The 23,802-nt window shown below is 52.3% G+C and overlaps 8 protein-coding genes across 8 annotated transcripts; 2 read left to right on the top strand and 6 right to left on the bottom strand.

Annotated features, from left to right (window-relative positions):
• Positions 1–3,506: 3,506 nt before the first annotated feature.
• TrAtP1_009377 (uncharacterized protein) lies at positions 3,507–5,814 on the top strand. The gene is made up of 3 exons (XM_066114259.1): positions 3,507–4,354; positions 4,425–4,596; positions 4,649–5,814. Exons 1-3 carry the CDS (start codon positions 4,078–4,080, stop codon positions 5,148–5,150), a joined length of 951 nt encoding a protein of 316 aa, XP_065970353.1. The 5' UTR covers positions 3,507–4,077; the 3' UTR covers positions 5,151–5,814.
• On the bottom strand, positions 5,814–6,805 carry TrAtP1_009376 (uncharacterized protein). Its single transcript, XM_014091506.2, has 2 exons — positions 6,428–6,805; positions 5,814–6,356 (listed from the first exon to the last, which is right to left on the bottom strand). Exons 1-2 carry the CDS (start codon positions 6,433–6,435, stop codon positions 5,987–5,989), a joined length of 378 nt encoding a protein of 125 aa, XP_013946981.2. The 5' UTR covers positions 6,436–6,805; the 3' UTR covers positions 5,814–5,986.
• A 222-nt stretch (positions 6,806–7,027) lies between these two features.
• Positions 7,028–7,821, top strand: TrAtP1_009375 (mitochondrial 37S ribosomal protein mS23; the record flags this gene model as incomplete). Its single annotated transcript, XM_014091507.2, has 2 exons — positions 7,028–7,416; positions 7,479–7,821. 2 exons carry the CDS (start codon positions 7,028–7,030, stop codon positions 7,819–7,821), a joined length of 732 nt encoding a protein of 243 aa, XP_013946982.2.
• A 125-nt stretch (positions 7,822–7,946) lies between these two features.
• On the bottom strand, positions 7,947–8,933 carry TrAtP1_009374 (uncharacterized protein; the record flags this gene model as incomplete). The annotated part of the gene is made up of 2 exons (XM_014091508.2): positions 8,742–8,933; positions 7,947–8,687 (listed from the first exon to the last, which is right to left on the bottom strand). The coding sequence occupies exons 1-2, from the start codon at positions 8,877–8,879 to the stop codon at positions 7,947–7,949; spliced, it is 879 nt and encodes a 292-aa protein (XP_013946983.2). The 5' UTR covers positions 8,880–8,933.
• A 492-nt stretch (positions 8,934–9,425) lies between these two features.
• Positions 9,426–9,906, bottom strand: TrAtP1_009373 (uncharacterized protein; the record flags this gene model as incomplete). The annotated part of the gene is made up of 3 exons (XM_066114258.1): positions 9,426–9,599; positions 9,649–9,828; positions 9,886–9,906. 3 exons carry the CDS (start codon positions 9,904–9,906, stop codon positions 9,426–9,428), a joined length of 375 nt encoding a protein of 124 aa, XP_065970352.1.
• Positions 9,907–10,235: 329 nt separating this feature from the next.
• On the bottom strand, positions 10,236–10,697 carry TrAtP1_009372 (uncharacterized protein; the record flags this gene model as incomplete). Its single annotated transcript, XM_066114257.1, has 1 exon — positions 10,236–10,697. The coding sequence occupies one exon, from the start codon at positions 10,695–10,697 to the stop codon at positions 10,236–10,238; it is 462 nt and encodes a 153-aa protein (XP_065970351.1).
• An 849-nt stretch (positions 10,698–11,546) lies between these two features.
• Positions 11,547–14,929, bottom strand: TrAtP1_009371 (uncharacterized protein). The gene has a single exon (XM_014091546.2). The coding sequence runs from the start codon at positions 14,799–14,801 to the stop codon at positions 12,873–12,875; it is 1,929 nt and encodes a 642-aa protein (XP_013947021.2). The 5' UTR covers positions 14,802–14,929; the 3' UTR covers positions 11,547–12,872.
• A 2,078-nt stretch (positions 14,930–17,007) lies between these two features.
• On the bottom strand, positions 17,008–23,416 carry TrAtP1_009370 (uncharacterized protein; the record flags this gene model as incomplete). Its single annotated transcript, XM_066114256.1, has 1 exon — positions 17,008–23,416. One exon carries the CDS (start codon positions 23,414–23,416, stop codon positions 17,549–17,551), a length of 5,868 nt encoding a protein of 1,955 aa, XP_065970350.1. The 3' UTR covers positions 17,008–17,548.
• Between the last annotated feature and the right edge of the window lie 386 nt (positions 23,417–23,802).

Raw genomic sequence — 23,802 nt, 5'->3', positions numbered from 1 at the left:
GAAACTGCTCTGCGGCAAAGAGGAATCTAAGGACGAAAAAAAAGGAGAATAAATGAGTTGGGTCAGGTACAGTATGGGATAGAGGCGTCGCAAGGATGGAATTTGGGGAAGATACTTGCAGCTGCGCAGACACGGCTATAGCTGGGCAAGTCTCTGATGCGCTGCATACGGCACTGTGTCGCGTGGATCAGTGGTGTCTCAGTCCAATTCCATTTTCCGATGCCCTAATTTACGGAGACATTACCCCGTATTATAAACACCACCAACCAAGAATATGTGGCATTAGAGTGCCCCGAACTCCGTATCCCTGGAAATGGGAATTGGCGCATTAATAAAGCGGATTGGTAATTCAGGCTGGTAGGTAGTGTGGTCAAAGTACGAGTGCCGGACGAGATGTTGCTGCTAGCACTTATTTGGAGGTACTGATAGTAATCAAAGTGATCCATTGATGGCTTGTGGAAGACGTAAAGATGGAGCTGGAGGCGAAGAATAAATCACGGCTAGAACCAATCCGTCTTCCATTTTCTATTTAGATTTTAGATTAAGGCCCAGATTGCGGGCTCACGGGTACGTATTTTCCAAGTCTGCCTGCGCCTTAATGGCCTCACACGTAATTTACGGGCTGTGGGCATAATGTACAGCGGCAGCAACAGCGGCAGAGCACATCATTTGATAGCCGAGCCGGAGCAAATGCAGCTGAGATCTTGCGAAACCCCTATTCTCCACGGAGAAAAGATGAATACCTACTACATGATTTACATGGTAATATTTACAAAATAGGTACATGCTGGGTAGCCTGTATGCCCCGTCATCAGGTGACGGCTCGTTGGACCTGTATCGTAGCATTCGGCACGGCAGACGAGTTACATTCTTGTACATGGCCTAGGTGTAATTATAGATCCTGGTGGGCTGCGGCTGAATAGACACGTCAGGATTATGTACCTGCAATATACAATAATACAACCCAATAGGCACTCATTATTCTTGTTGTGGTGTGTAATACCGAATGGTGACGGGAATGATTAAAAGTTTATGCATGCTTGACGACTTGAATTGTTTGCAGCATCGCACATTAGGAAGGTTGCAAGACACAGCTCTCGGTTGATACACGCAGCTGGAGGCGAGTATTTTCTGCTCCGCGCATACGGCATGCGCAGGCTCCATTAAAGTGGCTACAGAATGCAGCGTGCCGGATCGTACGATACACAAAAGATTTTTTTTACTGAGATTCTAACGTATCTGTGGGAGACAAGTTCAATCACCGTGCCGGACCATGATCTACGCGCTCCTTTCTCGCCGAAACCAACAACGGGGCGCCGCCCGTGGAGTCGTCTCGAATTCATCAGTTCGTAATCGAGTACAGTACAGCAGCATCTTGCACGTGGGGTGGAGGCTACATGTCATCTCCCAAGTCCCGTGTACTTGTCCTAGTGCAAAGCTGCCAAGTTGGAAGTTGGGGGTTGGGGGTTCTCCTGTGTGCCTGTGCTCGGTGCTCTGTGCTCTGTACTCCGTGCTCTCTGCTACTCGTTGGAACTCACACTTGGAAAGCCCCCTAACGAGAGATTTACTGCTCTGGCTGGAACCAGACAGAAATTCAATGTCTGAGATTCATGTGCCGCACTTTGTGGCTGGAAATTGACTTTGGCGATCCAAGTAGGGAGGGAGGATCGATAGCATCATGCATCCTTCTATTTATAATTCCTGTTTCTTGTCTAGCATTTCTCCTCATCCTTCTCCAGCCCGCGCGGGGGGCACATAATATGGAGGGTGCGTGAGGAGAAGCCTGTCCCTTTTTTTCTCTCTCTTCTCCCCTCCTCGCCATTGACGTACGAGGCCGCACTCATTTCGACCTCGCGCTTATCCCGAGCTCCAGCTTCTTTTATTTCCTTCGTACTGGCGTGTACAGCTCACAGCGTCCGTCTTGCGCTCGTGACCTGCAGTGACCTCCCGCGTGCGTCATTTCCGCTTTCAGACATTGGTGAAGAAGACCGTTACAAAGTAGCCTTTGCAAGGGCAGACACACCTGCATATTGCTGCGAATCAAAACGGACGCGCAGCAAATCTCGGGTTGCTCAATGACATGACGAAAAGCGTCTCAGGGTCCAATTAGATGCAGCTGGCGAGGCTGGGGCCCCCCTGCGCCGCGGGCTTTAGTCTTTCGGTCTTTGCCTCAGTGGCGTTTCTGGCTACAAACACGATTCTAAACAGGCAGTGGGAGGATTAAGAATTAACAAAAAAAAAAAAATAAAAAAAAAAAAAAATGGTTGGGTGAGCTGTCAAGAGGAGGCCACACAGCTATGGGATTGAAGTAGGTATCGAGTCGCGTGAGGCCCGTTTCGGCCTCCACGCATCATTATATGCAGCCACAAGTCAGACTTGCAGCTGCTATCGAATCCATTGTGCCTCGTCGGCCGGTTTTTTCTCCTTGCTCGGCCCAAAGCGCCATGCGAGCAGCCCAAAGGACATTCAAGTAGAGAAAAGCCCAAGGCTGGATGGCTGATTTCATCAGTACATGGCTGTAAATTTGGATGCATACCAGGTGCCAGGCCCAGGCACGTCTAAAAAAAAGTGATGGCCGTTGCGCAGTGCATGCAGGCAGCGACAATCCTCTGAGACTCGCCACAGACGTCGCCGCGGATGCTTCCAATTCGACCGGGCGACCTGCTTTCAGTGCAACGGGGGACTGGCTAAGGCTGCGCGAGCAGGTATTCCAGGTCAATCATTGCTTGCTTCGTAAGCCTCCCCTGCAAGGTACACCCAAGTGCCAACATAGACGAGTCCAGTGTAAAGACTGAAGCCACGCGTGCTGGGTACTTGGTACCTAGCCGCGGTTTCCTGGACAGGACAGGACGCGAGAGTCCCTTTTCTTGGGCTCCTTTTCTCTGCTCTTCTAGGCCTACCGACATGTCCGCTGCAGCCGCGATCCAAGAACAGGACTTGCGCTGGAGACGCTAAGATTGGCCCCAATGGCCGAACCCAACTGGCTGGCACGGAGATGGCTCTGGATTGCTGCGACGAGCACTGTATGCAGGGCCCACCGCAGCAAGCACAGGCCCATGCTGTGCTGTACAGCGAAGGCGAATGCACTAAACGGTCCCCCGAGGCGCTATGCAATGCACCCCACCCTTCTACTGCGCGGGTACCTTCTCGGTACGCAAAGTGACCATGTGAATGCGCTGCCCTGGCTCCCCACTGTGATGCTACCAATTCCGGGTCCGAAACTTGGCGCTCAGGAGTATGAAGAGCCTGTGAGAGCAGTGACAGCTCGGGGTGGGGACCACTGTAACGCCGACGCCGTTCTGTGCTGGATTGTACTGCCCTGCTCCCACGGCGTATTCAGCCAATGTCCCGAGGTACTGCCCAAGTCCCCCCCCAAGTACCGGCCTCGCAGACTCCGGTAGCTACGGCTTGTGCTCGCCTGTTCAGTTGCTGTGCTAGGCCCAAAGGATTCCCCCCAAAATTGAAACCTGAGCCCCGGTCTCCGTCGACTTACAGCTCTCAGCATCGTCTCAACAGGGCATGCGATCTTCCCACCTCCCACCATCCTCCCACGCGACCTTGCCTGTTCTTCCTGACCGAAGCTCTTCGTACTTTTACATTGGCCTCTCCCGCTTTCTCCATAAACCCTCGGACACGATGGCTTCCCAACTCCAGCTCACATTTCCCAAACGGAATACCCTTCTGTAACCTGCTGCCCGTCCTGCGCCTATTCAACTAGAACGACGCCAGCAAAAAGTCGAGCACAGGAAAATCTCGACCACAAACAGCCTCTACCCACGCCACCTTGCTCCATCATTGTCCCTATCTCTTTGTTTCGAGACGTCCTCTGAACTTTGAGAACCCCTTTGGCCCTTTCTACGACGCCAATCTCTCGAAAATACAAACCCTTATCAACAAAGCACGGGGCTTGTTCCGACGCCATTCGCGCATAGTGCCACACCGAACCTTGAACCGACGATATAGAGTTCCATACGTACAATCAGCCAAAAAGACAAAAAGAAAAAAAGTCTCTTTTAGACGACAAGACAAAGATAAACAAAGGCGTGTAAACAAGGCGCCACGAATAAATAAAACGGCATGGAACTCGACATTTTGCCCGACAGCAACATCCCACTCTTCTCGTCAGAGATAGCAGCGCCCTTCAAGTCTCCCGATTTATTTCCAACTCAGCTTCCCACAGACGAATCATATCTTGTCATTGAAGGCTTGTCCTTGGCAACGAGAAGGATAAAAACCCAGAGTCCAGTGTCAGAATCGCTACTATCTGAAGAAAACGCTCGCCCTCTTTTCCAGCGTCGTGCCACCAGCCAACAGACGACGTCCTCGATGTTGCCCAAAGCTGGTACCATTTCTGGTAAGCTGCCTTCTTGCTCTTGATTTTCTTCTTATTTATTGAATTCTAACGTTAACATCAGCCGCTGCAGCAACCGGATCAGTCATCTCAATCACCGCAGATCCCGCACCCGAGTTTCCCCTTGCTCCAATGGAGGGCCGACCCATCAACTTCGGTGTAGTTGTCCCTGGCGTTTATCGCAGCAGTTATCCAAAGGCAGACGATTATGCCTTTTTGAAGGGCTTGAAGTTGAAGACGGTAGTGTATGTTTTATCCGCTCCATATCCCAGTACAATAGCTAACCAAGCGCTATAGCACACTGGTTAAGAGAGATGAAATCGACCACGAGTTCGAGTCCTTTGTCGGTGCCAACGGTATCCAGCAAATCATCTTCAACATGAAGGGAACAAAAAAGGAGGCCATTCCTTCAAGCACAATGTCCTCCATCCTCGACGTTGTTCTGGACCGCCGAAATTACCCTCTTCTGGTTCACTGCAACCACGGCAAGCACCGCACCGGCTGCGTCGTCGCCGCCGTCCGCAAGCTGTCTGGCTGGACCCTTGACAGTGTCGTTGACGAATACAAGACCTACGCTCAACCGAAGATCCGGGAATGCGACGTCGAGTACATTACCGGATTTGAACCTGGCTCCCTGACTATCAGCTCACTTCGGTCGTTCCACGGCGAAAGCTCGCGATTCACCCCGGTTCAAGTCCGGTCATTCATGAGGACCGTTTTGTTCACTGCTTGTGTCGCCGCCATCTGGCTAGTGTCTGGCTCTCGGATGGTCATTGCCCGCGACAGCATTACCAAATAGCCCTCCAACAAAACCACTGCCTCAAAGGCAACAAAGTAGCGTCGTTGAATAGCTTCACTTGGCATGACTTTTGCATGACCAGAAGTCCGACGTTACTCTTCTTTTATTTCTTTTTTCACAAAAGTTAATCCGACAGAATCATCTGCAAAGATGAGAAAGACAAGAGAATCCTGGGATAATACTGCAGATATAGAGCGGGGCTTTTAGGATTTACCAGTGTTGGTGTTGTGTACAAGGACCGGTGTACAGATTTGTGCTTTTCAACCATATTTATCGGGATTGGGAGACGGAATTGGGCTCGCAGAAACTTCAAGAGCTGAGATGATCTGCGCAATGGGCGTTTTATTTTTATTTTCCTTCTTTGTGGAATCTTGTCTTCTTTTTTCTTTCTTTGGCAATATCCTCTTTTATTATTGGCGCGGTGAATTGGAACGAGTGTTGGATTTTATGGATACTACACAAAGGTTTTTTCGTCCCTTTCTTTTGTATCAAGATGTCTGTATACTAGATAGCGTTTGGCTGAAAGCAGTGAATCCCCAAGACTGCCAGCCTGTTAGTTTGCTTGAGAACAGCGGATTGTTTGCGAATTTTGGTGGCCTTTTTTTGTTTATAACATTGGCCCCTGTAGGTAGAAGATCAATACGAAACAAACATGTATTGGCAATACGAGCTGCGTAATTTGTGATTTGTGTTTCATTCTGTGTCGTGATAATATACATGTATGCATGCGTTTAGGCCCAGCAACGATATTGGTAATAGTACAATGTAACGCTCCTTTCTTCTCCTTTTCTGTTCATCATCAAACCCTTTTCCCTCACACCCTCACACTCAACCTTTCATTTATCATCATACTGTCCCCACCGATTCCTCTCCTCCCTGGCCTTCCTATCCCGATCCTTGCTCCCATGCATATACACCCACCCGCCCGCCACGCAATTCGCCGCGCCCAGCCCAACCGCCGTCCCGCGCACCACGCCCCGAATGCTCAGCTTCGCCCGCAGCCCCTGGCGCCGGCGCAGGGCCAGCAGCGCGTACAGGCCGGACCAGGCGGCGGCGAGGCCCGCGCTGGCGGTGGGGTAGCCCGAGAGGTTGAGGTAGGAGCTGAAGAGGAGGGTTGGGGTGAAGAGCGTGAGGGGCAGGGGCTGGAGGGGGCGGGCGTGGAGGGCGGTGATGAGGGTTGCGAGCAGGGAGGGGGGAGGGATGAGGCTGGTGAGAGTTAGTTGTGCGATATCAGGTTGTGAATTTGGGGATGAGACGTGTGTAAGAGGAGAACTTACAGCCCCATTCGGTGAGGTGGTCCGCTATGGATTTCTCGACTGCGGTTTCTGTCGGGGCCATGCTGAGGGTTGTTTGGGTGCCCTTTTTATATGATTGTGAGAAGCTGGGCTTTAAAGTTGGTCGTTTTTCATTGAGAGAACTGCCCTGTTAGAGGTGCGGTTGTGACGTGATGTATTTTCAAGATGGATGACTAAGCTCGAGATGCAAGCCGTGAAGTTGCTTTATTCGCCGCCTTGGAGATGCACGGGGATGGAATTCACGCAGTGCAGCTTGAATTATATTTTTTAGCAAGAGGAATAATCATACGGGTAAACAGATCCCATTTATGAATAATTCATCGCTCAATGGCTTTGAACGCTGCTATAAAAGATGAATTTGTAGAGCTGCGGGCCCGGCCGAATGATTCGCCGACGACCCCAAAATTTCCTGGTTTGCCATATTCATCGCACGACTTACAGACGTTGAATTCAAGACGACAACCTCCACTCTAAAACACCTCTATTCGTGAATACAATCGCACTGATACACCACTCGAATTCTCATAAACGACGCCTCTACACAACGAAGCAACTACATCCAATTCAGCACAACATCCCATCATGGGCGGCAGGCAAATCCGCCCCGCGGGCGTCTACCGCGCCGTCAGCGAAGAGCTCAAGCACCAGCTCATGCCCGGCTACAACGTGCCCACGCCGCCCTGGTTCGCCGTCATGAACTCGGTCCCGCCGTCCGAGACGCTCGTGCGAAACGTCACGCCGCGCCACCGCGCGCCAAACCCCAATTCCAAGGCCGCCTCCAAGCCCAAGCGGCTGTTCCGCCCCCAGAATATTGCCTACCCGGAGGATGCGCTGCGGACGAGCTTCTACAAGGACCATCCGTGGGAGCTGGCGAGGCCGAGGGTGGTGCTGGAGCTGGACGGCAAGGACCACCAGCATTGCGATTGGAGCAAGGGGCTGAGACAGCCTGGTGTGCCGCTGACGGGTGAAAGGTGAATAACGCTGTGAAGATTGGGAACAAGTAAAAGTCAAAGCTAATTTCTGTTATTTCTAGCGTGGTCCAACGACAGCTGTGGCTAATGGAAACCCAAAACATGAGCAAGCGCAAAGCATACGACATTGTCCGCCGCGAGTTCTACCGCCTGCGCCAGGAAGAAGAAATCGAAAAGAGGATAGCCATCGAAGAGGCCCGCTACGTCGGCGCCTACTTTGGAAAAACGAGGCTGGACATTGGCATGCAGCTCGAGGACAATGAGTTTGAGAACTGGAAGATTTGGGCCGGCAAGGAGACGGCCAACCGGGAGGCCAGGGCGAGCTCCGAGATTGAGACGTTTGGGCTGGAGGATGAGGAGGTTGGCGTGGAGGCGGAGGCACAGCCTGTGCCGGTGACGGTATGATTGAGATGGGTATATAAATTGTGTGTAGAAGCCGGATTTTGGCATTTCTTGTATTATATCATGTGTATGAAGAGAAAAGACGATGGGAATATGAGGTATAAAGGTTAAAAGGAGGTAAAAGTCTGCTAGCATTTGACGGGGCTTGGTTCTATATCATCCAAGCGGCGAGAATTAAACACAATTTCTCCAGCGTTTTGCACGCCGTACCGCAGCGCCACCTCTTCGTGCTGTACGACAAAGACATCCGCTATGCCAGTGTGCAACAGCAACTTGCCCGTCAGACTCAGCGTCGAGATGCGAGCCCAAGATTCAATGTACACAACCTTCATGGAGCTCTCCGGAGCAAGGTAAAACATCTTTAGCAAATGTATCGCCAGCGCAACAAAGAATCCCGTAGCCGGCCCGTTGGAAAAGACGCGGCTGGGATACCGCAATTTCTTGCCTGCTTCACTGTCCGGCGGGACGAGCAGCGCGGGGAAAATGTCGAGAATGCTGAGCAGAGCGGTAACGGGCGTTGACCAGAGCGGTTGGTGGACTTTGCGGGCGCGAGTGACGATGCGCTTGTCGTAGGTGCCGGGTGAAGAGTTGTGAGATTTGCACAGAGTCTTGAGGCCATCTTCGTACTCTTCGAGGTGATTCTCTGACATGGCGTCGCCGCTGGAGATGAGGTAGCGGCGATGCAAGTTGGTAAAGTCGTGGAAGCCGTCGTCCATCATCATGAGCATCTCCTTGGTGTGCCCGCCCGAGCCGAGGACAAACAAGTTGTAGTCCACCGGCGGCCGACGAACAGCCTGCGAATTGGCATTCACCTGTAGTCTCGCATTTCGGTTAGGACTTCGACGTGAGAGAAGCTGAATGTGTCTTGTCTATTAACATGTTTAATTAGCTGACGCCTTGTTTCCATAGTTGGAGGGACTTACTGAGGCGAAGACGAGGAGGGCTATGCCTGAAGCGACTACAGTCAAGAGACTGCGCTTTCCAAGAGAGGAGAGGATTGTTAAGGCAGAGCCAATGGCGACGGCACCAGCGATGCCGAAGAGGATTGTAGAGCGAGCCATGATGAAGCGTTGTAGATGCTCTTCTATTGAGATTTCATGTGGACACGTTCATTTCTGCGCTTTTGTAAGAATTGTGAACCGCTATGAAAAGGTTTTGGTGTACAGAATCACTGACGAGTAAAATTACGAGAAGAGCATTTTATAACAAGCGTCAGAGTTGATTAAAAACAGTTCATGTAAGATGAAACGAATCGAAGCGTGGTGATGGTTGAAATGAAGTCAATTGTGTACGGCGTTCAGGTACCGAAAGCTTCAGCGCACAGACCCCACGTGCTCTCGACGGCACATACTTGCGTCCATCATGACAAAAAGGCATTCCACCAATTCCATTCATTTCAAATATACCGTACATGTACCAAATTCGACATTTCTCAGTTCAAACAATTCCCGTAATTTCCCTTTCAAATAGAGGCACTGACTAACCTCTTACCTAGACAATAAAAAAAGCAAGATGCGTCCCTTGTACATGGCTTGAAGCCCTCATCAACACTTTGATAGATCCAGCTGCTGTAGATTCTCAGAACCCATTCGATCAACGTCAAGTGCTCAAAACATGCGTCTCTTGTTACCCTGAGTCATTTGAATATACTGCGCCATCTCAAGCGCCCGTCGAGTAGACTCTCTCGCAGCATCGTCGAGCATAGCATCAACTCCTTCGCCCGTCATGGCAGAGCACTCGAGATATCGATGAGCGCGGATACGTCTCGCATGCCAAGCAGCCTATACTCACCGTCAGCCATAAACAAAGAAAAGGAGTGACGCAACATACATCAGACGGAATCACGCAGCAGCTGGGAAACGGGACAAAGTCGTCCGAATCAAACGGGCACGCCACTCTGTGCCTCGGATCCGTGCACTTGTCGCGAACGTCCTTCTTCAAGCCGACCAGGTGAAGAAGCACCTCTGTCTGCTGCTGGGCGAGAAAGCCTCCCTGCACAGCCTCATGCCACTGCGATGCCCGATTAGCTCAGTCGGGAAAAAGAAAAAGGAGAGCAGTGCAACTCACCCACTGCAAGATGGCGTGCATCGTCGGCTTCTGCTGAATGTCAAAGCACAGGAAGATCGCGTCCCACTGCACATACGACAGCCGCTCCACCGTGCTCAGGTCCGGCGCGCCCGACGTGTCCTACATTTCGACGCGCACCGGCTGGGAGTTGTACATGCGGGTGTTGACATAGGTCTCGTAGCAGGTGCGAGCAATGGCGCTGGACTGAAGACAAGTCAGCATCTCTCTTGTCTATCAATGTACATACCTTGACTTCAAGTGTTGGTGTTTCTTACATCGATAAACTGGCCATAGCGAGCACGGCTGTTTTCATCGTCAATATCAGTTGCTCACCAAAAGAAGAGCTCATCTTACAACAACAACGACGTCTGTCCCGCCGTCTTGGCCCCCACAAACAAAAAGTGAATCGTCAGCGGCACATCCAGCACCACCTGCGGAACAGGCGGCAACGCCGACGGCGACGGGCTGCGGTGCTTTCTCTTGCGGCTAAACAGGCTAAACAGGCCTCTGCGCCGAGGGTTCTTGGCCTCCGCTGCCCCGTCGCCGTCGTCGTCGTCTCGGATTCCCAGCGCGGTTTCGGGGCGCTCAATCAGCGGTCCCTCGAGGTCGGTGGAGGTGCATGGCCGCCGGTGGAAGATGGGGATGGGGATGGCGGCGCGGATAAAGGCCAGGCGAGCGGAAGTGGAAGGGCGGCGCGTTGGGCGCTCTGGCTCGCGGAATGTCTTGATCAAGGTCAGCACACTGAGAAAGAGAAGGAAATATAGATTGGGTTTTGCTAACCACGCGCGTGCTGGGCCGAGCCGTGAAGCCATCGTCGCTAAAGGGATCCTCGCGCTCCATGCGGCTAGGCACCGAGTGTCTCCAAGAATCAATAGACTCTGCCTGCTCTTCAGTAAACTCGCCAGAAACGTCTTGCATCGTTGATCGTCGTTGGGTAGCGTGTTTCGACAAGTATGGAAGAATGTGGTTGAGCAAAAGAAGGGGGAGGTTAGTGAAGCGATGGTGTTGAGCTCCTCTGATATAAACTGCTATCGAGTTGCAGTGCATGCAAACGTGATTGGCCAAGAAAGATAAACAAATAAACAAAACGCACAACACGTCAACGCGTTTTCGTGAAATACCGCGACCAAGTGACGGCAAAGTGAGCGGCAGGTGAATGGTGCCGGTGATGCGGCTGTCAGCTGCCAGGCCTGATAGCCATGGGTCATGGACTAGGCGCCTATATAGAAGATATTTCGATGTTGATATATATGTCTATTTATATCAACAGCAAAGCAGATGAAGATGTCAGTTTATACATAGTGTAAGCGTAAGAGCGTGTATATGCTCAACTGTAGGTATTCATTCATATTCTAAACACTACAAACACATCCCCAGAATTTTACAAAAAACAAAAACAAGAACCAAGAAAAAACAAGACAATTTTGGTCTTCATCCAATTCTAAAAAAGCAGTAATTTGTAATTTTAGCTTGCCGTATGCTTTCCCACCCCCCTTCCGCCAACCAGTCCCCCCCCCCAAATGACATTCTAAAAAGAGAGATAATATGGTATAAGTAAAAAAGAAAAAAAAAAGAAAAAGGCAGTTGTAACAAGCTTAGCTACAATTTGTGATGGGTATCATATTCAACATTTTTTTTGCTTTGCTCCCAAGCCCCCCCCAGTCCATTCTGATCAACCCCCCCTTTTTTTTTGAAACACCGCCCTCTTTAAATGCAGTGAGTTTGCTTAACCTCAGCTCGAGTCTTCATCGCCTTCACCCTCAACCTCTGCTACATCCACATCCGCCGTCTCTGCGTCCCCAGTGTCCCTCCCCGCAAGCATATCCCTCTCAGCCTGGATAGCCTTCGCCCTCAACTGCTCCACCTCCTCCCGCTTCACGACTCGTCTTAGCCCCTCGCTCGCCTGGATCAGTCCATCAATGCTAATGGCATGCTCCGTCATCTGGTGGTTGATATAAGTATACACCCCCGCCGGCGTGGCGCACCGCAGCAGATTGCTCTCGTTGAGCTTGAGCAGCGCCAGAGCAACTTGGAAAAGGAACGTGCTCCCATCATTGGTACAGAGCACCACGTCCCAAACGCGAAAAAGCGCCTCGGCACAAAGACAGTCTGTAAAGACGGAGAGGAACCACTGGAAAGTGAGGGCCTCGAGTTCGACTGACAGCGAGTCAAGGTGCGCCGACAGCTTGGGCAAAACTGTCCGAACGTATTGTCTCAGCACCTGTTGGTCTGCCCTCGACGATATCAGCGAGTGGTCGTAGTATCCGTGAGGGAGAATCTCCTCAATAATCGATGCCAGAATCCAAAAAGCGTCTTCGGCAGAGGGCGTGATGAGAAGGATATTGGCCGTAATCAGGTTCATTCCCTGACAGTAGCCCACATCCTTGTTCCGTCGCGAATACGCCAGCAGCACCTCGCTCAGTTTCTGCACGCCAGGGCCCTTTCGGAAGAAAATGTTGTCTGTGAGCGTCCGGTTAATGTCCATCTTGATCTGGCTAACCACCGTAGGATCGTCGTCTTCGCCACTCTGGGAGACAAGCCCATCGTAGTAGCCAGGAATGCGAAGCGCCGTTGCACCTGAGCACTCTGACCACACCTTTGCCCGATAGCTCACGGGGATGCCGCCCAGCACCAGCGTCTTGAAGCCGTTCCATTTCGCCCGCCCAACCTTGCCCTTGTTGCCCAGATTCGAGATGCCAATCATTTCTCCGTCAGCCACCTGCTCCTCCGGCTGGATGATTCCCAGGCGCTCAAATCGGGCTTCGGCAGCCGCCGTGGCCGCAGCCAGCGCCGCCTCGCCCTCACGCTGCCTCTCCGCCCGGACCTTGCGCAGAAATTCGTTCCACTGGACAGTCTTGTCTCGCTGAAGACTATCGTGCAGATCGCTCAGCTGCTGAAGAAGCAGCTTTACCGGCTCCGTATCCTCCTTGACCAGCGTCCCTAGGGTCGGATCCTCAGACGGGGGCTGTGTGAGAGTAGTCTCGTGGTCAATCGCCGTCGTCGTGCTCGCCAGGGGGAACAAGTCCCGACTCGGTCGGTGTTATCGCAGGCGAACGAGCTGAGCGCTCAATCAAGCGCTGACTGGATGTGGAACTGGCTCGATCATCAGCGCCTTCGGTCACAGACACGGCTGTGGCGCTTATGCCAGGCGTATGGCTCAGCAGCTCGGTGGGAAAGGTTGCAATCTTCAGGTAGTCCTGCCAGCGCTTCGCCTTTTCCTCGCCAGCAGCCCTCTCCTCCTGGCTGCTTGGGCTTCCTGGGCGTGGATCGCTGGATACGCTCATCTTGGAACTCTGCACATCATCCAGCATGTTGGGTGAGATGCCTGTTCGGCCGTTTCCAAGCAACTCTTTGCGGTGGCCGTTTGAAATATGGTTTGCCATCTGCGAAGCTTCCCGTTGCCGTTTCTTGCGCCGCTGGTCGTAGATGAAGCCAAATCGATCGGTCAAGTATTCACTGTTGGGGTAGTTGTTGTATATGCGCGTGAGCGTCGGAGGTTGAGACTCTGGGGGCAATATGGCGTCCATTTCGACTGGCCCAAACTTGTCTGCACGTAGGGATGATGGGCCAGGCGAGCTTCCAGAACCGCTCCCGCGCGGGTCTTGCGCTTGGGCTTTCGATGCGCCGGCGGAGGAGTTGGACGGCGTCGATCTCCCCATGGCCATCAATGCCTTGGGACCACCAGCGACAGACACGGCTCGAGAAGAGCGGTTGGTGTGGTTACTGGCCGCCGAGCCCGCCCTGGTCGTCTCTGTTCTGGCAGCACTGCTGGCAGCACGCCCTCTGGCTTCTGCCTCACGACTGGCAACAGCGCCGCCGGCCACAAGCCTCAGCGCCAGGCTCGCAAGCGACGCAGATCCCTTGCGGTCGGGAGTCGAGGCCGAGTGTATGCTGGACGGCCGGCTGGAGTTGTTGGCAGGGCCGCTGCTGGTCGGAGTGGTGGGAGGGTCGAAGAGGTCGTTGTGCAGGGCCGGCCGCTGGGCGAGGCTGGAATGCGATCGTATGACAGTAGGCCTATTACTGTTGGGCGCGCCGTCCTTGAGACTGGTCCTCCGCGATGTGCCGCCCCAGATGTAGTCTTTCCATCCCTTGACCGTGCCGGATTTGCTGTCCGAGCTGCTGGGCAGAGCAGAGCCGCTGCTGGCTCTTATTGTAGCGCCTGCGATGCCCGTCCCTCCAAACGCACTCTCCGTCACGGTGCCGCCCATGGCATCGCTCATCAGGTCGCTGAGCCCGCCTCCGTCTCTTGAAATGTGGCCATTCTTGCGCAGCTCCGTCTCCACCACGCGCAGCCTCGTCTCCAGCTCCAAGCTGGACAGGCCACACTCGCGTATAATCTTCCTCAGGGCCCGCTCACGCTCGTCTGCCCGCCGCCGCAGGCTGGAGATCTGCGCATCCCGCTGAGCAAGGTCGCTGGCGATCTGTCGGACCAGCGTTACTGCGCCGTGGCGTGCAATCAGGCGCTCAATGTGCTTGTCGTCGGCCTTGTGCAGGGCGCCGGGCACGGTCTGCGACAGCGGCGCATCCTCAAAGAGGGCCTCGCGGGCCGAGCTGCGCCAGGTCAGGCTGTCGACGATGGAGGTCGAAGCGCTCTCCTTGGCTCGCACGGTTCGGTCGGGCTGGCGGATGGCGGCCTTGAGCTGGTTGTAGCCGGCATCGTGATGGATGGCGTCACCGAAGCGGTCGGCGCTGGGCAGCTCGGGCGAGAAGCTGGGGAAGCTCGTCAGGGACTTGTCGCTCTCGGCAATGCTACTGGCCGAGCTGCTGAGGTGGCTGAGGAGCGCGCGGTGCTGGTTCTGGTGCTGGAGCTGGTGCTTGTTGGTGCGGATGCTGCGGTGCGAGCGATACGACGTGTTGCTCTGCTGCGAGACGGATCGTTCCAGTGGAGGGGCCGCCACGGCGTCGGACACGTCCATGCTCTCCGCTGAGAGTGGCCTGTCGCCGTCGATGTGTCTGGTGGTTGTTATGAGTGTTTGTTGCTGGTTGTGGAAGAGGAAGAGGAATAGTATAGAAGAGTGGCAGACGCAGGAATGGAGGAGCTACGCGCAGGTTCCGAGGGGCATCACTTGGGCTCTGACCGATGCATGACTTGATTTGATGGGGCAGCTCAGCGGGCACTAGCGGGCGATCCAGGGTCCCGGATAGGCAGTAATTAATGGGCTAGCTGGTTACAGTCCCTGGCAGAAAGTCTTAGCACCCTGTCAGGTTGCTTTTGTTTTTGCGCTAGCTTAATTAGGCAAAAATCTCAACGCCGCTTTATTTCCGCATTTGCTCACTATATTTATAGCACTAAGACTGCTATATTACAGTGAAGCAAGCGCTGTAGGTTAGCGGCCTATGCGCTATAATATAGTTACTAAATTATTTTTCTTAAAGCGGCATATAAAGTTACACCTAATTTAGCTAGGGCCAATAGGCTCGACCTGGCAGGGTGTTAACACTTTCTGCCTCCCACTGTAATTGAAGCTTTGATTGCTCCAATAGTCTCGACCTAGACTTAAATCTTTTCTTCATCGCTCTACACACAAGGCAGAAGCTCTATGGAGCATTCAAGTAGAAAAGATGTATCACGCCAATAATGGCATGAAGCGCTAGCTGCCATGTTTCATGTGATGCCACAAAGAATGCGCCGCTTCGTGTTACGCCGTCGATTGCAAGGGAGGCAATAAATTAAGCCCAGCAAAACTCAAATTGTTCTCCCTTTTCTTTTCTCTCGTCTTCTCTCTTCTCTTGTTGTATTTCTACCTTAATTCGAGTAAAGAAACCACCAGACCCAGTGCCCCATGCCAGTATTCACGCTCGTATAGCTCCTAATATTAGCCAATTCACACTCAGGCCAGCTCAACACCTAAAAATGGCCCTATCCGGAACCGAATCTTCGTTTAGATAAATTAACATCAGCCAGGGTCCGCCCTCGATTCGCCTAAAGCGGATCAAACGACATTGCCTGCCTAGGCCAAAAAGACAAAGTCAGCCTTTGGGTCCGGATGCGAGTTGTGAGGCTTTTGGCAGCTGGAGAGCCACTCTCGAGGCCTTATCGGTGCCCAAGCTTCTTTCAGGCGGCGTTTGGGTGGCGGGCCTGTGATTGAGTCGGGCAGTGCGCTAGAAACTTTAACCCAGTCCAGTCGCCAGTTCAGACGTCAAAGAAGAACAATCCATCACATTTAAGGGCTCTTATAACAACAAGCCTCTGTCAAAACTCATCTACTTAAAATAACTATTTCCAGGCAGCCAGCGGAGCCCAGATATGTCGCCGCCCATCATGACATGTGCCGCACATACAAAATTACACGCAGCAGCCCCCCATCCTGCACTCCACTTTCTCTCGTCATCGTTGTCGAAACGGCAAGCAATTCATGCATCCAATTAACGCCCTACAGATTCCCCCCCCACCTCAAGTCGCAAAGTCAGCTGTGAAACCTGCTTGCGTCACTGCCGACCTACCGCTTATAGCAGGTAGCGATGTCTGCACAGCTTACATGTGCGCGCACTAACACGCTCGACGCCTGATTTTTCATATCAATTGCAGTAAAGTTACAATAGTATTAGTGCTGAGATCGATTAAAGTGTTTAAATTCCTAGTTTCTGTATTATTAAACAGAACATGCTAGCTATGGCATAGATTAGCTACAGCAAACCTAGAATGCATAACACTTCTCATCTTTGCTGCATTCAACCAGAACATTTAGCAAATCATACAAATCAATCGTCTTACTGGTCTTTATAATAACACGTATCAAGGGGCACGTTACACAAAATACCACAACCAAAGCTGCGTTTCACATCAGTAAGGCTGACAAGCTGAAACAAGTAGCCTCTTTTCTCAGCTTGCTCCGTATTCACATTAGACACCTCATAATAAAGCACATGTTCATGATGACTATTATTCTGTTAAAAACATGTTTCTGCTTACTTTCCAGTACACTTTCAACTACCCCTCTCACTCTATTTCCCTCCTTCTCATACTAAGTCATCAGCCCATCCACACAGTTTTGACGTTGACAAAGCTGTACAATGGCTGCGGAATGAAAGCCAGCTACAACTGCGTGTTGGTGCCTTGAAAGTGGCCAATTTTAAACATATATGCCATACTAAAATATGCTTCAAATACTACATAGTACTGCCACAAAACGACAAATGCAAAGAAACTTCCATTACCAACTCATCAACCAAGCTCATTATACTAAACGCAAAGAAATATCGACCACAAAAATCGATACAGGATATCATCATTTTGACTTCCCCTAACACCCCATACTCATACAGCATCTATTTTATCCCCCTTTAGCAGCCCTCCAGAGACAAAAACAAATAAAAGAGACACAAACAAAGGCTATAACAAAGAAAAAAAGGTTGCTAAAAAGTCAATATATCATAGTCCTACAAGCGCCTCGCCTGGCCTTGTGCCATTATTCTTTGTAACAAAACGCCACCTATCGAAAAGAGAGAGAAGACGGCTTTGGCCCTCTTTTATCTTGCCATCATCATAACCAAACACCCCCCAAAAAGAATCCAAAGAGAAATGGAATCCAAACACGCCTCATGTAGATGCCAGTAAAACGCCTAATCGAAAGCAACCGTCCTCAAAACATTACCATTACTTTTTTTAACTTTCATCTCCTTGCACCTTTACTTCCCCTTTCTGAGCACTTCTCTCGTGATATCAGGCAAAGCTATCCTCAGCATTCCATCGACTCCTGGTCGAATCTTGAGTGTAATCTCTTGCTGTATTAAGTGGCACTCTGGTTGTATTACGTGGCCGCGGCGCCGCTTGCTCTTGCTGCTGTGAGGGCTCGTGATCGTCAACCAAAGTGTCTTCAAGCTCTGGTAAAAGCCCATCGTCAACAAGTCTTTGCAGGAGCACATCCTTGGTCAACATCCTCTCACGATCAATCTCCAGACCGTCTAATTTGCGGAGACGCTTGCAACTAGCAACATACACCACTTCATAGAGTCGGCGACGCAGCTTTGTAGTCTCATCTCGTCGCTTCGCAAAAGCCTTATCTCTCTCCACATCTGCATCTGGCATGACAAATGAGTCGGCGCTTCCCAGCGTGTCCGCGCTGATTAGCATCTGCACAGGAGGATAGAAGCCCTGGGTGATGGGGTTATCTCGCAGATCCAGCTCAGTGAGATGAGGGAAATCCGTCAAAAGCTCCGTTACCGCCATCGTGTTTGAAAGTCGATTACCAGCCGCCAGCAGCTTCTTCAGTCGTGGAATGAAGCGCAAAGAGGATAGATCCCGAATAGCATTGAAGTTGATATTCAGCGTTCGTAAATTGGGCATTAATTGGCCGCACTCATCGGGCAACACCTCCAGTCCGCAATTCGCTAGCTCCAAGAGCTGCAGGTTGAGGAAATCGGTCCTCAGCGTAAATGACTGCATGTAATTTCCAGACAAGTACAGCTTTCTTATCTCGCAGGCACTAGTTAGGAAATCCAACTCGAGCGGGTCCTCGCCTCGCTGTTCACGCAGAGAGACGCTGTCCACGCGACGAGCGTGACGGAAGCCAGATATGCGACTAAGGCAGTTTCGGTCAGCATAAAGCGTCCGCAAGTTGCCAAGATTTCGAACATCCAAGGTTTCGAGGTCGTTGCCGCTGATGTCCAGATCTTGGAGCGCCCTGTTGGTCTTTTCAAAAACAAGCGTTTGCAGTTGGTTGTCCGAAACATCGAGCTTGGAAATCGCCGGGAGCAGATGCAGGCCTCGAACCGATGAGATCCTGTTGGAAGCTACATCGAGCTTTGTCAAGCGTCCCCACTTGACTTTGGAGAAATCTAGCTCCTCAATAAAGTTGTTTCGCGCCCTGAGATTTAAAAGGCCATCATGAGTGTCCATCCCATCCAGGGTTGTCAGCAGATTGTTATCGGCCTTGAGATTTCGCAAGTGGATGAGCCTCTTCAACGCCGACAAGCTCTTAACTTCATTGTTAGAAATGTCAAGGTACTCAAGATGGATGAGATGGTCCCACGACGTAAGTTCCGTCAGCATGTTGTTGGACACTTTGAGATCTCGCACACACTCGGGGACTCCATCCAGATGCCCCAGAGAGTTTTTCGACGCATCCAGGGTGATGAGTTTGGAGCAAAATTCGTTTAGCATGTGTAAGCTAGTCAGCTGTTTATCTGGGAGAGCAAGAGAGGTCATATCCTCCCAATATGGCTCATGCGGCTCAGCTTCGGAAAGTTTCTCCACGAGGTCTCGTATCGTCATGGACAACACCTTCTTTGAGCCGTCGCCCGTCGCCATGCGCTTATTGGCCATGACATAGCTCACTTCGAGTCCAAAGGACCGGTCTGCATTGTTCACAGTAAACTCTGAGAGGGGGCTCAGCGAATACTTTCCCACGTTTCGTCCAATGAGCAGACTATCGTCAGCTCTCATCGAGATGGGACGGTTTACGGGGGTTGGAGTTTGATTCATAAGGAACCCCAGGCCTGGCCCGCCGTCAAGAGATTTCAGGCTCAGAGACGTATTGTCGCCTATAAAGCTAGTATGTCGCTCGTTCTGGCTCTGGCTCTGACTTTGACTCTCATTTGGACTTTGTTTCTGGTTGTGCAACTCTACCGTGCTCTCCTCATCTTGCTCGTCTATTCGCGAAACAGGCCGAGGGGTAAACTTGGTGCTAGAAATGGTCCCGTACACCGGCCCGGCGCGAAGACCTCGCAAGGAGCCCTGTGTAACATTCTTTGGTGTAACATTCTTTGGGGTGCTGAAAGGAGCCGCCTGCAGCTGAGGAGAAATCGATGTGTCGGGTTCCGGATCGTCCTCCAGGCCTTCAATATCCTCTGGCAGCACACCCAAAACGATGGACGCAATGGGCGAGGTAAATGAAATGGTGATATTACGACGCTTAGAGCTCAATGCATCGATACTAGACTTTGCCTTGAGAACATGCAGGTTGCTGCCTCCTACCTCCTCAGTACTCTTAATGCTGTCTCCGGGCTGAGCATCGAGCTTTTCAATCTCTCCCCTAGCCCTTGCCGCTACTTCAGGATCAAGGGGTTCGTAAGCTGCAAGAGTCGTGTAGCTCTTTAGCGAATGTGTTTGCGCTGAACTCTGTCGAGAGCTACCCTCTTTTTGCAGTGGTATTCCGTCACGGCCCCGAGGTGTCTGCTTCAGATGCTGCATCTCCTCCGTTATGTCGACCGACAGATCTGATATGTTGGCAAATGGATCATCCTCCGTGTCTTCGGATCCCATGGCGTGAGATGTCGCAGAGTTCTTCGACTCCTTGTTTTTAATCCAAATATTGTTTTGTTTATCCAGATACATGCCACCTATCTTGTCTGGAATCAGGTGCGAAACGCTCTCGGGAGCAATCATCTTGCGTGATTCAGAGCCCCTCGACGAAGAGGTGGGGAAAATATGACTGGTGGAACGGGCCGAGGCGCTGGAGAAGAGATCATGAACAGGGCTTGTTGATTCACTCGCCGACTCAAAATTAGAACCACCACCGCCGGCCCGAGCACGGTTGCTGGCTTTATCAACCATTCGCTCAACTTCTTTGGCGGCACGGATTGCATCCTTTGCAAGACTCATTGATCTCACTGAAGAAGTGATGACATCACCCATGTCACTCAGCTCTTGATACTTTTTGAGACGTTTGACAACTTCGGGATCCTCTTGCTGTCTTGATCGTCTGGGTATTGGTTTCCCGTCTCGACTTGGTGGTCGGGAGAAGGGCTCGGCTGTGGATCCGTCTGACTCTTCCATCGTCGCATTCATCATGGATTGGCCGATTTCCAACTCGGATTCTTCAAGGCTGGTCAACCCAGGCTGGCTGACCTGGCTGCGAATCATGGCCATGATCTGTGCAGCCTGATCGACGAAATCCTGAGTTCGTATGGAAGGCTTGCGCTCAGAATCACTGGGGGCATTCAGCTCAGCCTCTTCCTTGACCGATCTGGCCGTTGACCGGCGCGACTTGCCCTGAAGAGCATCATCCTTTGATGACTTTGAAGTGGCAGCTGAAGAACGAGATTGGGCCCTAGACATTCGTCCCACGTCATGGGTGTCGCCAGAGCCAGAGCGGTCAGACTGTGAGCGTTTCCGCTGTTTTGCCAGCCCCCGGAGGTATTTCTCGCGCTTGGGAGACAAGAGTGCCTTCCAATTTTCAGTACCAAATGCAATATCAGATCGATGAAGCGTGCGGCGTCGTTTCGGTGTTGGGTGTTTAGTGGGAGACGTTCTGGGTCGCTTGGATTCAGACCCATAATCACGCTTTGTCGCCCAGGACTCATCGTAGGCGTCATCCTGGGGACTAGCAGAATTGTCAGGTGAACTAGACGACATGAAATCGTATCTACTGTCAGAAGCAGCTGAGGAGACCCGGGAGTTTTTCCGATCTCTGCGAATATGCAGCGAAGAGTACTCGTGGAGCAATAACTCTGGAGGGATAAGCTTCAAGGCACCTTTGGCAGCCAAGGGAGGATTTGGTGATGTGTTTTCCTTGAAAAGGGAGCCGGAATGCTGCTCGGCGGGTAAGTGAGACAGCTCGTTTGTGAACTCGTACCCTTCCAGCTCACCAGCTCCAAAATGATTGACAAATTTGTTTGATGCAGGAGAATGGTCGAATTGTTTCTGGTTATGACTCGGCGTAAAAGGCGATGCCTCTGGCGAATTCTCGTGCGAATTGGCACGCGAGCTCCCGCGCGAGCTCTCCCGCGAATTTTTACCAGACATGCCCTCTTCAAACTGGCTGATGCGTCGGAGCAAGGTTTGGTTGGTAAAAGTGTCATACGGCCCAAAAAGCTTCAATGGGTTCGAGTTTGCTTGACTGCTGCCGGTGTCACGAACCTGCCTCTTGATGGGGCTTGGGAACGGAGCCCGAGGCACGTCGGGGCTGTCAAACAGCGAGCCACTGGCCAATTTTGAATCTGCCAATTTCGAATCGGCTTCTTGAGTTCGCAGACTTGGAAACTGCTTTGGCGTGCTGGCTTGCAGTGAATCCTCGCCCAGCATTTCCGACCAATCCACGCCCAAATCAGGGCTCAGAGCGTGGTGCCGCATTGACCCACCAGACGAATTACTGCTGTCATGAGAGGTATCAAAATGGTATTCGTGATCGAAGGGATCCATCGGGTTAGGCTTTGTTGGCTTTGCGTCTACTGCGCTGTCGGAGGCATTGTGTGAAGGGTCCAGGATCATTTGGTTGAGCTGCAGCCGCTCGAGTCTTTGCCGTAGTTCGTCTGCAGGCATTTCAAGAGGCGTGAATTCAATCTTTCCGTCGTCATCGCTTTGCCTACCGATCAAAATGGGGCTAAAGTCTTCGTTTTTTGTATAACTCTGGCCGCTTGCTTTTCTGGATATACCGTCAATCAAGGAGGGGATCGCAAGGTAGCTATAATCTTGAGAGTCTTGAGAGTCTTGAGAGTCCTGAGAGTCCTGAGAGACTTGAGAGAGTTGCTGGTCGTTTTCCTCGTTGTGTTCTTCGGTATGCTCGTCATCGTATTCCTCAGCATGTTCCTCGTCGTGCTCCTCGTCGTATTCCTCGTCGTGATCTTCATCGTGGTCCTCATCGTAATCTTCGTCATGTCCCTCATCATGTCTCTCGTCAAGCTGTTCATCGTGTTCCTCGTCGTAGTCCTCGTCGGCTTCCTCGTCGGCTTCCTCGTCGGCTTCATCGGGAAGCGGGGGGAGGTCCATATGGCTATCGTTGCTCATCAATGACAGGTCCGAATCTTCTTCGACATTAAGTTTGTACTTGATATCCCGCCCAGGCCTTCTAGGGCTCGGGCTCGGTGTGACTTGGTCCGAAAAGATGCCCTCATCCGAGGTAGGCTCTCCCTCAGATTCCAAGTTTATTGTCGGTGCCTGCGCAGGTGGGCTCGACGGCATTTCGGTTTCGTATAAATCTGCTGTGCTAGGAGACTGAAGGGGTGGTAGATCGGGGCTGGGCGACAGAGGCTCGAGGCTGGGCGATGGAGGCTCAAGGTTTGGCGACGGGGAGTCGAGATGGTGGGAGAAGGAAGGAGAGGGCGAGGGCGAGGGCGAGTCGGCGTCGGCGTCACTGGAGGACGGCGGCTTGAACATGTCCTGCAGCCCAGCGGCCGCCGAGCTGAACAGATCGCGCTGCTCGCCGTACTGCATCTTGCCGTGCACCAGTCGTCGCTTCCATTCGGGCGTGTTGGACATGCCCGGCGTGTCGGGGCTTTGATCCGGGATGCTCTTGCGCACAACCACCGATCCGGTGAATGCGGGTGACGGCGAGCGCTTGAGGAACTTGTCGTCGCGCTTGCGGTCGGCGGGGAACTTGAGCAGGCGCTTCTTGGGCGAGCCGCGGCCTTTGGGGCTGCGATCGCCCTCGAGAATCGTCATGCTCTTGTCCTGCGGCTTGGGCACGACTGCGCCGGGGTGTCTCCAGGGCGCGCGCGGGATGCGACTCGGTGTGGGCTTTGGCGATGGCGACGAGCTCTTCTTGGCCGACGACTTGACCAGCGCAAACTGGGCCGGCGACGGCTGCACCGGCGAGGACCCGGGCTGCGACACCCAGTCCTCCGTCAACGAATCCAGCCAAGCGTGCGACATGGTGAAGGCCGATAGAGTCTATTCAAAACAGGGGCATGGGATCTTCACGCCATAGGAAGCGATACAAAAAGTTTCTGCGGGGTCGCGTCCTATGGGTGCAGCACTGGGGCGCGCACTTCTGCCAGGCGGGACGGCGCAGGAGAGAGAAGAAGCTATATAGAGGCGGCGGACACAAAAGATGCAGAATAAAAAGTATCAACGAGATAAGATGGAGCTTGGAGACTTGGAGACTCTGCTGCCGATATGGGGGAGGGGGCCGGCGCAAATGCAGGGGATTCTGCTTAGGGCGGCCGTAGGGAACGATGATGCGCGCTGGAGCTTGAAAGGGAAAACAAAACAGGGGTGCTGATTGGCCGCGGCGGGGGTTGCTGTGCCAACTGCGCAGC

This window comes from Trichoderma atroviride, chromosome 5 (genome assembly GCF_020647795.1).
Source record: "Trichoderma atroviride chromosome 5, complete sequence".
NCBI lineage: Eukaryota > Fungi > Ascomycota > Sordariomycetes > Hypocreales > Hypocreaceae > Trichoderma > Trichoderma atroviride.
Note: the sequence above shows the minus strand (reverse complement) of the source record. Positions and strands in the feature narration are given on the sequence as shown.

Excerpts from the sequence above, each read along its gene's own strand:
- TrAtP1_009377 (XM_066114259.1), top strand. The coding sequence starts at position 4,078 with ATGGAACTCGACATTTTGCCCGACAGCAACATCCCACTCTTCTCGTCA. Across the intron at positions 4,355-4,424 it reads CAAAGCTGGTACCATTTCTG|CAACCGGATCAGTCATCTCA; the intron begins GTAAGCTGCCTT and ends CAGCCGCTGCAG. Across the intron at positions 4,597-4,648 it reads TTGAAGTTGAAGACGGTAGT|CACACTGGTTAAGAGAGATG; the intron begins GTATGTTTTATC and ends CAAGCGCTATAG.
- TrAtP1_009371 (XM_014091546.2), bottom strand. The coding sequence starts at position 14,801 with ATGGACGTGTCCGACGCCGTGGCGGCCCCTCCACTGGAACGATCCGTC.